Source organism: Mesoplodon densirostris, chromosome X (genome assembly GCF_025265405.1).
Source record: "Mesoplodon densirostris isolate mMesDen1 chromosome X, mMesDen1 primary haplotype, whole genome shotgun sequence".
NCBI classification, from domain to species: Eukaryota; Metazoa; Chordata; class Mammalia; order Artiodactyla; family Ziphiidae; genus Mesoplodon; species Mesoplodon densirostris.
In genome coordinates, this window is record NC_082681.1 from 119,190,062 (window position 1) to 119,205,555 (window position 15,494).

Sequence of the window (15,494 nt, forward strand, 5' to 3'; positions counted from 1 at the left end):
AATACATGTAAATAAAAGAAACTCAAGACTTTACATCCCAGGATTAATTAAAGCATTTCAAAGCTTTTCTAACAGCTTCCAAATTCTCCCCAGCTACCTGCTCGTTTTTCCCATCAATCCTAGTAATAAATAAAACAAAAATCAGTAAGAACGTTATGAAAGAAAAGTGGAAGCTTGTTCCTTTTCATGGCCAACATCACTGCAGTTTTATTTACTGTAGTTCCTTTTTTTTTAACTTAATGGTTATATAAAGCTTTTTTAAAAAAAACTTATAAGGTAAAGAGAATGAGGAAAATTGGACATATGGGTGGGGAAACAAACTTCCTTCACCAACATACCTGGTCACTGCTGGGAGGAAATAAAGAATGCCCTACTCTTAAGTCAGTCATGGAAAAGTTCCGTCCATTTTGTAGCACATTAACAAGGAGACAAGGAACCGGTACTCACGGATCTGGTTGGTGGATGCACTGTAGAAGGCATTGACAGTCGTTGGATTTGTAAACCACCTGTAGAAAGAGAAACCACCACCACCAAGTGATCATCATTATCCAGGCAGGAGGGCAGTGAAACACATACAAAGTGGCAGGATTTATTAGCAAATAACCAGGGAACAATGGGGAAGCTCAACACACAGGGAAATTATCACCTCAGTTTAGGGTTATTGCTCTGCTCAATGAACAATCTCATCCTAAACTGAACATGCCTGGTTATTCACTGTTACTAACGTAATGTAAAAAAGCACCAGGGCTTCTGAAACAGCTTTAATGAAATATTCTAGAATCTAAAGGGATCTCCCCACAGATGGAAACACAGCCACAAGCTGATGTTTGCCTGGCCCTGTTCAATGGGTCCATGGGACAGCTGAGTTTTCTATGCTGCATCACCTCTGACCTGTCCATTAAAGGTTTGAAATTGGTGACAACATAGAAGTCCATGTAAAGAGAGATAATAAAGCACAACCACGGTACCTAGAGGGTCTGCCTGCTCCAGTAGAAAGTTTACTGATTTAAGCACCAAAAGATCTAATGGCTCAGGCTTCCCTGGTGGCGCAGTGGTTGAGAGTCTGCCTGCCGATGCTGGGGACATGGGTTCGTGCCCCAGTCCAGGAGGATCCCACATGCCGTGGAGCGGCTGGGCCCGTGAGCCATGGCCGCTGAGCCTGCACGTCCGGAGCCTATGCTCCGCAACGGGAGAGGCCACAACAGTGAGAGGCCCGCGTACCGCAAAAAAAAAAAAAATCTAATGGCTCATCCTGCCTCTATCACTAACTAGCCGGGTTGTGGTGAAAAAGTGGCCTATCTTCAGTTTCAGCTATAAAAGTAAGGTATGGCATTAAGATACCTTGGGAGTACCTTCCAGCTATGAAGAAGTCTACATTGCATTTTAAATGCACAGGAAGTTACTTAGATCAGACTCAGCAAATTTCTTCTGTAAACAGATGGCAAACATTTAGTCATTTCATGGACCAACAGGAAAAATCAAGGACGTTATATAGGTACTTCTATAGCGAGAGAAACTTTTCTATAAAATTTTATTGATGAAAGTCAAAATATAATAATCTAGAACAGGGCTTCCCTGGTGGCGCAGTGGTTAAGAATCCGCCTGACGATGCAGGGGACACGGGTTCAAGCCCTATTCCAGGAAGATCCCGCATGCCGTGGAGCAAGTAAGCCCGTGCTCCACAACTACTGAGCCTGCGCTCTACAGCCTGCGAACCACAACTACTGAAGCCAGCACGCCTAGAGCCCGTGCTCCGCAACAAGAGAAACCACCGCAATGAGAAGCTCCAACACCACAATGAAGAGTAGCCCCCCCGCTCACCACAACTAGAGAAAACCCACGCGTAGCAACAAAGACCCAATGGCAGCCAAAAATAAATAAAAAAATAATAAAGTTCCCTTAAAAAAATAATAATCGAGTATAATATTTGGTAATACAGGCCTATTAATGAGAAGAATGAAATTCCTTAGGGGCAGGAGAACATTATGCTTTGAGGTTCAAAGTTAGTGCTTCCTACCATCAAATCAACCACAGACATTTATCTCTAAAGATCACTCTTAGCTCAGGGGCTGTACAAAACCAGGCAGCAGGCAAGATTTAGCCCTCAAGCCATAGTTTGCTGACCCCTGACTTAGATGCCTGTGAGTTTCAGGCACTGCCCTTTATGATTAAAACCAAGCATTTGTCTTAAGCTAAACTGCTCAAAATAAACTTCTATAAATCCCTTTTCAGAACAATCATTTTACCAATTTATGTCTAATAGAATTATGTCAGACTAATAATTTATGTCAGACTAACATGAAACTGGTAAGAAATCCAAGTGTGGATTCTAGTTGGTCCACCCATACCTTCTCCCCTTATAAAGAAGTCCATGACTGTCATCCTATTATTATCACTAGTAGTAGTAGCAGCAGCAGCTAACATTCACAGAGCACTTACCACATCCTACTCACTTTCTTTTTTTTTTTTTTGCAGTACGCGGGCCTCTCACCGGAGCACAGGCTCCGGACGCGCAGGCCCAGTGGCCATGGCCCACGGGCCCAGCCGCTCCGCGGCATGTGGGATCCTCCCGGACCGGGGCACGAACACGTGTCCCCTGCATCGGCAGGCGGACTCTCAACCACTGCGCCACCAGGGAAGCCCCTACTCACTTTCTATCATAGGTTTTCCCCATAGAAACTACAGGATTAGCCTATCTCACAGGAGAGGACAATGAGACTTACAAGCATTATATACTCGCACAAAGTCTAGTCTGTCTGACTTCAGTTCTCTTAAGCATTATATTATACTGGAGACATCACTGGAAATCAAAAAAGAGTGCCTCCTCTTGTCAAAGCTGAAACCTGTACTCACTTCCATAAAATGTATAGTCTTTTCCTTCAAATTTAGGATGAGTATTTCAATAAACCCTAATGTTTGACACACATTTACTGGCTGGCTTACTTTTCTGAGGAGAAAAGTACAGGGAAAGCCCTTTTATTGCCCTAATGTCACTACCTGTAGTAGGTAATATTATGCGCCCCCCCAAAAAAATGTCCATGACCTACTCCCTGGATCCTGTGAATATGTTACATTACATGGCAAAAAGGGCTTTGCAGATGGAATTAAGGTCAAGGAGCTTAAACTAGAGCAATTATCCTAGATTATCCCAGGTTGGCCCAATCTAATCACATGAGTCCTTAAAAGTGGGGATCCTTCTCTGGCTGGAATCCTGGAGATGCAACAGGGGAGAAAGTCAGAAGAGATGTTGCAGAACGGGAAGTCAGAGAGATTCCAAGGGTGGGAAAGATTTGACATGCTGTGGCTGGCTGTGACATGCAGCGGCCACATGCAAGGAGTGGGGAGAGAGTCCTCTAGGAGCTAAGAGTGGCTCTCAGCTGACAGCCAGCAAAGAAGTAGGAACCTCAGTTCTACGATGAGAATCGAAGAGGATTCTTCCCAGAGGCTCCTGCTAAGAGCCCAGCCAGCTGTCACCTTGACTTCAGCCTTCTGAAAACCGCAGCTGAGAGCCCAGCCAAGCCATCCCACATTTCTGACCTACAGAACCGTGAAGGAATACATTCGTGTTGCTCTGAGCTGCCAATAAGGCTGTGGTGATTCATTACAGCAGCAACAGAAAACTAACACACAAAGAACCCAGCATTTGTTATGTCTGCTCTCTGGGTCAAGAGGGGAGAATCCAGGTGCCTCTCAACATGGCTTCTAAATGACATTGGACTGAACCACAATACCAAAGATGATGTGTGTTCCTAGAGCTCATCTCTTCTCTTCCCATCCCTCCCAACTCCCCTCCCTTTAGCAAAGAATAAACTTTCAAAACATTAGGCTAAGAGCCATGTAGGAACAATGTTTCTAACTTCTGACGGACAAAGGCAGACAAAACAAAGAAATCAAACAACCAGATGGAGCCTGATGGGGCCTCTGAAGCTTCAGCAAGAATTCCTAAAACATCTTATACAAGATGCATGATCTCACCTTTCCTGACTTCTCAGAGCTCCTGCTGGCTCTAGGACACGTTTGGAGCCCTGATTATACCCAGAGCTGATATTAAGTAGCTGCACTAACAGAGCCTACCACTTGTGGATGCTATTATTTCTTCTGATTGGACAGTTCCCACACCAAGCCAGCCATTAAATATCTTGTACATCTCCCTGATTATATCTGAGTTTATTATATATTTAGTTTTACTATTCTCTAACCTAAGCCTACCTGTGCTAGTTTTAATACGTGTTTGTAATTTTTTTTACACTCCTCCCATTAAGAAGTGGACTCTAAATTCCTCTCCCCTTGATTATGGGCTAGTCTTGGTGACTCACTTCTAAAGCATAAAATGCAGTGGAAATGACACCACGTGACTTCCAATGCTAGGCAATTAAAGGCAATACAAGCTCCCCCTGGGTAAACACATGTACACCCTCCCTCCTTCTTTTTCAGGAAACTTGCTCTTCAAAGTTTCTGGCTCAATCAGCCACAAAGAAGCCCAGTACACATGGAGAGGCCATAGTAGGCCTTCCAGGCAGCAGCCAGCACCAACCACTAGACTAGGAGAGGAGGCCTCCCATGTGACTCCAGTCCCAGCCACTATCTGACCGCAACTACATGCAACACCATGAGCAAGAACCACCAGAACCATGAGAGAAAAATGAATAATTACTGTTGCTTTAATCCTCTAACTTTGGGGGTGGTTCATTATTACACAGCTCATTACAGCAAGAGATAACTGAAACACTGAAAAGCTGGCTGTCCACAGATTAAGTCCTACCCAATGGGTTGAATTTTCCCAGAAAAATGTTTTATTTGCCCAACACAATGGCTTTTAAAAGTACCAAACTGGAATTCCTTTAAATGAGGCATACAATCACTAGTTCTCCATGGTCTCCACCACTCCCTATCATTTACACTTGTCTAGGTCAACATCTGTTACCTGATTGGGCCGTGAAGGCATATGAGTTTGCACAACTTACCTCCCAACAAGATTTTAAGTTCCTTATGGGCTAAGACTATTGCCCAAGTGGTATATGCTGAGCAAAAATTCATTTAATCTATTTAAATGAATGTATTGCTATGTATACATGTACTTAGATAAACAGTGTCATTCAAGTGCTTTAAATTCTTTTTATTATGTCTTTAGGGTGTTCCTGCAGTCTGTGTTTGGGAAAGGATTTAGTAGATAAGGTAGGAAGAGGTCTCGTATAAATTTCAAAAATATATGGAGATTGGGGTTCCGTGGTGGCGCAGTGGTTGAGAGTCCTCCTGCCGATGCAGGGGACATGGGTTCGTGCCCCGGTCCGGGAAGATCCCACATGCCGCGGAGCGGCTGGGCCCATGAGCCATGGCCGCTGAGCCTGCACGTCTGGAGCCTGTGCTCCGCAACGGGAGAGGCCACAACAGTGAGAGGCCCGCGTACCGAAAAAATATATATATATATATGGAGATGAAATTATACTGGACAATGGATACATAAAAAGAGTGTGATGATGAAATGCAATAATCTAAAGCAAAAGACACTGATACCCTGATTTCTTTGGACCATATAAAATAGATATACATCAGGCTAAAGTTTTACATTTTACCTATTAACTCTTAAAGATAGTCTAGGGAATATGGAATGGAAAAACCATAGAGTATTTATTGATTTATTTCACATATCCTATAGATTGCATCCATCCCATTCCATGCTGTAGATAATTCTGGGCAGGACTATAATTTGTATAGACATTTGATGTATTTTTACATATTTTTCAGAAGATAGAGAAAAAAATCCAGACATGTTTGGTCACAGTAGAATGAGAGTGAGTTAATAGGGAGGCTGGCTTAAAATCATTTCTGTCAAAGAAAGAGGATCCTGAGGGAAAGAAATTACTTTTGACTCAAGCTGAGCAGTGAAGTAAATCCTCTATTTTTAAGCAAGCTGATGAAGTGACAATTCTGAGAACCAGCCCCTAAATATGTACCTTCAGGGATGACTACCCAATTAATTTCATTCTTGCTGACATTTCCCATCGTGTTAGAAACTTCTTAATGCACATTAGTGCAGCTAAAATGGATTCCATGAGAATGAAACATAAAGGGTGTTTATCTCCTATACCCACAAAGAAGCAAAATGTTATTTCAGGGCTTTATGGAAATATAACCAGGATGTGCTGTTCAAAGAGAACTAGTGTAGTGGAGCTACTCCAGAATCATCCTCATTCGATTAACTCATGAATTTTCAGACCTAAAAGGTGTCAATTAAAGTCGATGGGTATCATAAAGCTAAAGTTCCCCACAGTGCCTGAAAAAGGACCCACCGGAAATCTCTTCTAAAGAAATGACTGTCACATCACTTTACCATGCAAAGAGAATCTTAAATTTCCTAACACTGTTTTCCCTGATATAGACATATGGTCTGAGGAATTACTAGCACTGCACTGATTTTCATCCCAGGAGAACTCTTCCAGAAACATTAACCAATTTAACGTCCTTGTGAAGAGGTATTTGTTTTCATTGACAGAGAAGAAAAAGACACAAGTCACACAGTTTGCTTAAGCCCACAGTCAGCCAGCACTTTTCCAAGGCATAAATATTAGAAATAGGCAAGGCCATTAGAATCCTACAGCCCATCAGTATTTTAGGATGATGTTAAAAATGACACATTTAGGAGCTTTTCAATTAGCAACCCAGGCCTTGCTATACACCCAAATGAATAATGACATTCTGAAATTAAAGAATTAACTTGGCAGTGTCTCCAATATAGAAGAAGCCCTGAGAAGACCCTGAAAGTTCACAAAAATACTGGTGCGAAGTTTTAATTTTTCACAAGTTGCAAAGACAAGAGTTTGAACTTATCTGAAGTAGACCTGAAAGGGCAGGATGATTTACATATTACATGTAGATGCTCACTGAGATACTGGAAACTATTTGAAGTCGTGAGATTTGAGAAACTGGTTTTAGAACCCTAAATCTAAAATTTCTATTGAGTAATTTAGGCTGGGAATGAAACAGGCGAGATGGACTGAGAGATACCGTGAGGAGAGGAGAACATCAAGGACAGTGGAGCCGGTGGCTTCACGTCAGCTCTCTTTGTCATTTTTCCAAAGAAGTCCGAAAGCCTTCCGCTCTCTTCCTTTGTGCCTTGGAGGGGAGTCACGGATAGGCCAGGGGAATGGCTCAGCTTTAGGCCTACTCCTGAAGGTCAAACACTTTTAACTTACTCTGTAGGCGCATACTGTAAGAAGATTTGAAGGGCAGAGAGCAGGGTGGCTAGATGGGACTCACGGCTAAGAGGGAGAGGTGGTAATCACAGCTTAAGCCAAGGGAGGGTAAAGGGCCTAGAGTTTTTCTAGAGGCCAGAACAGAGGAGGGAGTTGGAAGAGGGAGTAACGAGAGACCCATAGAGCATTAAAAGAGCCAGCCAAAGATCTGGAGACCAGAATATCAGACAAGGTTAAAACGTGGGCCATGAAAAAAAAAAAGGGGCCATGGAAGTCAGGCTTCCAGCTATGACACTATGAAAAGGTCACAAATTCTTTCCACAAAAGCCAAGTATACCTTTCCCCTGGCTGGCAGCTTGGAGGCCACACGACGCCTGGAGTTACTGTAAAAGACGTGAACCAGCGGGAGTTTGTCAGAGCTCTGGCAGCCTTCCTCAGAAAGTCCGGGAGCTGCAAGTCCCTGAATGGGTGGACACTGTCAAGCCGGCCAAGAACAAAGAGCTCGCTCCCTATGATGAGAACTGATTCTACACACGAGCTGCCTGCATAGCACCTGTACCTCCAGGGCGGCGCTGGGGTTGGATCCATGACCAAGATCTATGTGGGGCGTCAGAGAAATGGTGTCATGCCCAGCCACTTCAGCAGAGGCTCCAAGAGAGTGGCCCGTCGGGTCCTCCAAGCCCTGGAGGGGCTGAGAATGGTGGAAAAGGACCAAGATGGGGGCCACAAACTAATACCTCAGGGACAGAGAGATCTGGACAGAATCGCTGGACAGGTGGCAGCTGTCAACAAGAAGCATTAGAACAAAAGATGCTGGGTTAATAAATTGCCTCATTTGTAAAAAAAAGTATAAAAATGGACAAAACTGTCAACAAACAACCATTTTAGGGCCCTGGAAATTGATCAAAGGCAAACAACACATTGAAAAATGTTTAATTTTGAAAAACTGCTACAACTTAAGAGGAAGTAGAACAGGAGTCTATGGCCTTCTTGCCTGGGACTACTAGCATCCCTCTCAGCTCAATCAGCAAGAACTTATTTTATTAGGATAGGGCTGGCTGGAAAACCAGCAGCTTTGCTGCCAAAGGGGGTGAACTCACTTGGGGTGGGGGTAAAAACTTGCAACTATGCCAGCTGAAAGTGATAAACCTGGTAGAAAACAAACGAGGAAAACCCACAGCTTTGTGAGCCTGAAGTTACAGTTCCCATTGGGGAAAGTGACAGATCAGCCAGGAATTTAAAAGGGAGACAGTGGAACTGAAAGAGTCATAGAAGGGTGAGATCAGCTCTCCATACATCCCTGGCTGACTGGGAAACTAGGCATGTGTACAGGGGAGACCCAAGAGAGCCCAGTAGAAAGTAAACTCCAAGGGTGACTGGGAAGGGCTGGTGACTTTGAATGCACACCCAAGCCCCACGCAGATCAACTGGCAGAGGGCAGAAGCCCTACAGGTTCAAAGTGTCTGAGCACAAGCTCTGCCCTGATCCCTGGCTGACGACTAAGCTATGCAGACTCAGGGACAACCTCCATGAAGTGAGGCTAAAAAATAAAAATGAGAATTTAAAAAATGAGTAGAGACATCTATGGCCACATACTATAGCAGGGACAGATTCTACAGTGTTAGTCCAGGAAAGTTACTTTTTAAAAAGCCTCAGTTGAGAGTCCGCCTGCCGATGCAGGGGACACGGGATCGTGCCCCGGTCTGGGAGGATCCCACCTGCCGCGGGAGCGCCTAGGCCCATGAGCCATGGCCGCTGAGCCTGCGTGTCCAGAGCCTGTGCTCCGCAATGGGAGAGGCCACAGCAGTGAGAGGCCCACGTACGGCAAAAAATAAATAAATAAATAAATAAATAAATAAAAATAAAAATAAAAAAGCCTCAGAAAAATAAATCAGAATCCACAGTTGCTATAATACATTATCCTAAATGTCATTTTCAACAACGACAAAAAATGATGCTGGAAGAAAAAGTGTAGAGAAAAGCAATCAATAAAAACTGACTCTGAGTGAACCCATATGTTGGATTTAACAAAGACTTGAAAGCAGCAACTGTAAATTAGTTCAAAGAATTAAAATAAACTGTATTCAAACAATTAATGGAAAATATGATGACAATGACAACAAAGAGTCGCAACAAAGAAGTAGAAACTATTAAAAAAAACAAATGGAACTTCAGGACTTGAAAAGTGCAATAATCAAAATGAAAATTGTATTGATGAGTCACCAGCAAATTTGAGAATACAGAAGAAAGAACTGGTGAATCTGAAGATGGATCAATAGAAATAATCCAATCCGGAGAAGAGAGAGAAAACAACCTTGGAGAATTGGGTCATAGCAGAACAGAGTAATACCAGCAGGCAGAACAGAAAGTAATCTAAACCTGAGCTGAAGAATTTCTCAGTTGTAAGCCTCTTGTTCATTTTGTAAAATGGGGGTAATAAATAGTACCTACACCTCACAGAATTGACTAGAGGATAAAATGAATTAAAATATGTAAGTCACTTCCTGGAACATTATAAACACATAATAATTTTTAGTTGCTATCATCATCATCATTCACACTTTGCTAGGGAAGAAAATCATGACTGGCCCTGACCCCAAGAGTTCCTAGTGAAACTTCCCTACCTGTAGGAAAAGTTCCTACCGCTTGCTGAGAAGAGGGATATAAATCATAACTGCTACTGAAGGAAAATAATAGAGCTATCAGTTCTTTGACACGCATTACCTCAACAAAGATCCTATAGTTACTTCATAATCACAGGCCTACCTCGGAGATTGTAGGTTCAGTTCCAGACCACCATAATAAAGCAAATATCACAAATTTTTTGGTTTCCCAGGCATATAAAAGTTATGTTTATACTATATGGTAGTCTGTTAAGTGTGCAATGGCATTATATCTAAAAAAATGTATATACCTTAATTTTAAAATACTTTATCTCTAAAAAATGCTAACCATCATCTGACAACACAGTGTTGCCACAAACCTTCAATTTGTAAAAAACGCACTGTCTGCAAAGTTCAATACAGCCAAGTGCAATAAAATGAGGTATGCCTGTATACAATTACTTCTACATTTGTAATCATACTTTACTTTTTAAATATTTGGTTTTTAAGATATTCAAAAGTTTCTGCCTGAGTGTGAAATTCTAGAGAAATCTGCTTATATATATATTCATAACATGATCTAGAAATGATTTGAACATTTGCATCTTAATAAGCCTTCTTTTTATATGTGTTGATGCTAGGAGTAGGGTAGTCATAATTAGACTGAACAACTGATTCATATAATATCAGAAATAAGAGTTGCCAAAACATAACACAAATTTTGCCAAACAAAAATAACTGGCAAGCCAGCTACTCTGACTTGAGGGGAATTACAAAGTTTGATCTAAAGAAACTCCACTTCCCACCAACATATTTATCTATTTCACTTTTTTTTCTTTCTTTCTTTCTTTTTTTAATTTTTCTTACTCACTCTGTTTTTGGAACAGCTTTTCTCAGCCAGAAGAAATCAGTCTGTGCTAAATACTTTCGGGTTTGCAGGACGTTGCCGAAGTAGTCAGATTCTGAAAACTTGATCTGAATAAAACAAACCACAACCATCACTGTTCTAAGTGCAGATAAAAGATGGCTCTGAAAAAAAAGACTTCAGCGCACAAATGAGCGTGCAGCGGAGACGCTGCACTCCTCACATCATCTCTCAGCCATCACCAGTTAACCCAGTCTTCACAAAGCCATGAAATTTAATCTCAGTGATTTTCTTTTAAAACAAAAAGCCTAAAAATCAATATGGTCATTTCTGGATGACAGTAAAAAACGAGAAGCTGCAGTAATTTACAATGCATTTCATTTGCTTTATAACTGAAAAATCTACCTTAGCCTTTACAGAACATATTATCTTAGGTTTGAAATTTCTTCGCCCACATGAGTCCTTGATCTTTTCTAAAAACGTGTACTTTATTTATTTGTCACATAGGTTCTTCTAATAACATTCAGTTTATTCAGCTGAAACCTCGTTTAGTTCACAGATGATGATTTAGTCAAATGTTAAAATCTAATTTACTGTCATCAGTATTTGTTCATAAAGGAAAAAAAAATGAAAGTGATTCAGACTTATTTTCTACCCTAAGCACAATGGAGTCAGTAGAATAGTTTGATTATTAATTGAAATTATCTATCAATGGTCAAAAAATGCTCTGGTCACTGAAGATTCATGAAATTACAGAGGCAAAGCATAGATTATAGCTCGCATGGACAAAAAGGAAGTTGATGGCTCACAACAATGTTGCCTATTAAAATAGGGAGAAAGACATAATTGATTCTTGAGTTCCTTTTCCTTTTTTTGGAAGGAGAATGGCAGACAGTTTTAATTCTATAGGCACTCTATCTACAAAAGTAGCAGTACTTAACCTAAATATTGTAAATAATATCCATGTAACAGTAAAATCAGTGGTTTGTAGTGATCCCTAATGCTCTGGTTTTAAAATATACTACTGTGGCAAATAAAATAAGAAAAATATACATTTGAATAAGCAAATAACCAAGAGTAATCATATTCTTATTAGCTGTAATATTTTTGTAAATTTAAGCTATGATACTCTTTTAAAAGCAAAAATTAAAATATGGCAAATGAAGGTATATGAGACCCACAGGCATCACATTACAGATATGAATGAATATACACAACTTGACAGTTACAGACTTGACAGCAGCCTATTCGTTGGCCAGTGTCTGGCTCAGGTTTATCTCTTCCCTAACATATCATGGGTACTCATTTTGTCTGCAGAGTAACTTCTGTTAATGACTCATCTTAGCAATCTTTCCAGGGGACCAGGCCAAAATATAAAGAAAAGAATAAAATAACTAATGGCACAGAAAGAAAGGCAGGAATGAAAGTATCAATTCCTGGCATCTTTGGTGTTCTACTTGGCCAACAAGTTACAGAGATAAGACTTCAAACTGTCCCTCCCTCACTCCTCTTAGGGGAGGTGGCTGATGAATAAATCGTGATATAATCACATAATGGAAAACCACACAGAAGTCTAAACAAATGGTCTGTATGTGTGAACACGAAATAATCTCAAAAGCAATGCTGAGTAAATAAGACAAGTTGTATGTATTAGAGAATTTAAAATTTTAAAACTTATAAAACAATACTATATGCTGTTTATGGGCACATACCTATGCAGCAGAAGCATAAAGAAATGCATGGGAATGAGAAACACTGAATTCAGGAGAGCGTATCTAGGGAAGGAGATAGGCAGGGAAGAAGGACATTAGGTCAAGGAGGACTACACAAAGAATTTCCAATGTGACTGCTTTATTCATTTAAAATGTGTGTGTACATGCATACAGCTAATATGGCAATATGTTTAATATTTGTTAAAGCTAGAGGTGTTCAAAATATGATTTTACATACTTTTCTGATGTTTGAGATGCTCCATAATAAAAAGAAATCTTACAATCGATTGTATTTTTTAGATAGATGTTTATACTCAGCCTCAGAAGAAACAGAGTAAGCTCCTTGTTTTAAGAAGCAACCCTAACTAGCGATTCTAATGCGTTCCCGGATCACACAGTTTAAAGATGTGTCCAGTGTGCAACCTTTTTTCAGCTTTTGTTCCGAAGACAGCTCTGCCAGAACTTTCAGAATATGATTGTAACTGACAGAAAATTCAGATACGTTCTTGGGTTCAGAGTGTGCCCCGGAAAATTCTCCCAAAGGAATTTCCTTCAAAAATATTAACTTTTTTTTAGACGCAGACGTGGAGAATGGACTTGAGGACACGGGGAGGGGTAAGTGTAAGCTGGGACGAAGTGAGAGAGTGACATGGACATATATACAGTACGAAATGTAAAATAGATAGCTAGTGGGAAGCAGCCGCATAGCACAGGGAGATCAGCTCGGTGCTTTGTGCCCACCTAGAGGGGTGGGATAGGGAGGGTGGGAGGGAGATGCAAGAGGGAGGAGATATGGGGATATCTGTATACGTATAGCTGATTCACTTTGTTATACAGCAGAAACTAACACACCGTTGTAAAGCAATTATACTCCAATAAAGATGTTAAAAAAATATTAACTTTTTTTGTACTATCAATGGGGTCAGTTGTTACTTTCAGAAGAGTCTGCTAATAGTGGTGCTTTCCTGTTCCATTCGAAAACAAAAACTTGACATTCAGGTTGTTCTACAGACATTAAATGGAAAACCACCCAAAAATTTCCTAAAGAAGAAGAGTTCCAAGTCTAAAAATACTTTACATAAATATGGTCCTACCATAGCCATGAAAATGGTCATGGGGAGCAAAACTCAAGAGGCAAGTGATTACAAATTTGCCAACATCTTACCTATGTTTAGAAGGATAAATTTTAAATTGTTTTAATTATTAAACTGAGCATATTTTCTATTTCTTAGCCTGGTTCAGTTAATCTATTTCATTTATTTAATGGACATCACAGGTAACAGGGGACAATTTTTACTTTTTCCTGTAAGACAGGTTAAGTGTTTGGGAGTAAGGAAGGGCCAACCGCTGTTATTCCCATATGACAGATGGGAAACAACGATGGAAAGATTATGGAACCTGGCCAAGTCACACAGTCCAAATCATTAGGCTCCTACTTCAGTGTTATTTTCATTGGTCCTAATAAGAAAACTGGTGATTCAACAAAGAGAGTGCAGGGAAGGAGGAGGAGAAGGTAAGAATTACGAGTGGGAGGAGAAGCAGTGATTAAATAAATCAAGGTACAGTTTACTTAATATCAGACAGCTGTTAAAATAATGGTAATGAAGGCTATGGAAGACAAGGACAAAACAATATGTTAACTGTAAAGGTCAGTATACAAAATTATATATGAGCATCAATTACAGCTATACAAAAATAGAAAGATAAAATAATACACTAAAACAGAAGTACATACTATTATGTTCAAGTACCAACATTCAGGGACTTTTTCATTCCTTTTCTCTATTTTTCAAATTTTCCACCATGTGATAATACTTTGATAATTTCAAATATTTCAATAGGGCCTTGAGTGAGAAAAAACTATGAAACCTAGCAACCATTGGGAAAGTTCTGCTTGTTGTAGAGATAGCAACAAGAATGAATGTGCATGAATATTTTAGAACCACTTGTAATCTTCAAAAAAAAATGTTTAAACTGTGAAAGCGACAATAATTGGCTCAAAAGTCTCTTGTCCTTTCAGTTACTGGTGAAAATCTAGGTCAAGTTGATAATGACTTTCAATCAACTCCACCTCCTGACTTTTCAATTGAGTGACCTTTGGGGAATTAATTGGGGCTCCCATGTCATTTCCTAAGAATAGCTGTCCAGATCATAAAATTTAGGGGAATCTGACTTTCTCTTTGTGGAAATCCTAGAGGCCTAGCACAAACGCAACAGACTAAATGGAAGAATAAAGCTATTACCCTCCCCAAAGGTGAGGAACACATAATAAGGGCAGAACAAGGAAATGTGTTCAGCTTCTCTGTAGGACCAATAAATACAAGTTGATAAGATAGTACATAAGCCAATAGGAAGTATAGATTCTAGCACACTTTTTAAGCTAAATCCATTTAAACATACTCAGCGATATATCCAAATACCTTTAAGAAAGATTTTATTTTAGGCACCCAAAGAACTCTGAATACTTAATGTAATCCAGACTTTAGAATTATGTTTTCCCTTATTTAAATAGCAAAGTCGGACTTCCCTGGTGGCGCAGTGGTTGGGAGTCTGCCTGCCAGTGCGGGGGAGTGGGGGGTTCCGGGCCTGGTCCAAGAGGATCTCACGTGCGGAGATCCTCACGCGCAGAGGAGCTGAGCCCATGCACCACAACTACTGAGCCTGCGCTCTAGAGCCCGTGAGCCACAGCTACTGAGGGCCGCTCGCCTGGAGCTCGTGCTCTGCAACAAGTGACACTGCCACGGCGAGAGGCCAGCGCACCTCAACGAACATTGGCTGGCTACAACTGGAGGGGGCCCGCACACGGTGGCGAAGACCCAACGCAGCCAAAAATTAAAACAAAAAAAGTATTTAAATAAAATAAATATATAAATAGCAAAGTAATACACAAGATTGCTGTGTTTAGATGGCTTCGCTGTAAGTAGTATGTATGTATACATATATACACACCTACATACGGAGTGGTGTTCAAACTGTTTAACAACCTAAGTATACAGAACACTGTGGAAGATACAGTTCCCACAGGCATTCACATAAGGGTGACTGAGGGAGCACCAACTGGCACCAACCAGGAACCAGATGAAACCAGGTGCCCTGCTGCCACCACCGGGGGTAAGCGGAG

The 15,494-nt window shown here is 40.8% G+C and overlaps 1 protein-coding gene and 1 pseudogene across 1 annotated transcript in view; one reads left to right on the plus strand and one right to left on the minus strand.

Moving 5' to 3' along the window:
- The window catches only part of PHEX (phosphate regulating endopeptidase X-linked), a 197,259-nt gene that overhangs the window by 46,636 nt on the left and 135,129 nt on the right, over positions 1 to 15,494 (minus strand). The window contains exons 14-15 of the mRNA XM_060087064.1: positions 10,668 to 10,771; positions 448 to 506 (exon numbers count right to left, since the gene is read on the minus strand). Of these exons, the coding sequence (XP_059943047.1) occupies positions 448 to 506; positions 10,668 to 10,771 (163 nt within the window). The remainder of the gene's footprint in view (positions 1 to 447; positions 507 to 10,667; positions 10,772 to 15,494) is intronic.
- On the plus strand, positions 7,247 to 8,040 carry LOC132482588 (small ribosomal subunit protein eS19-like; annotated as a pseudogene).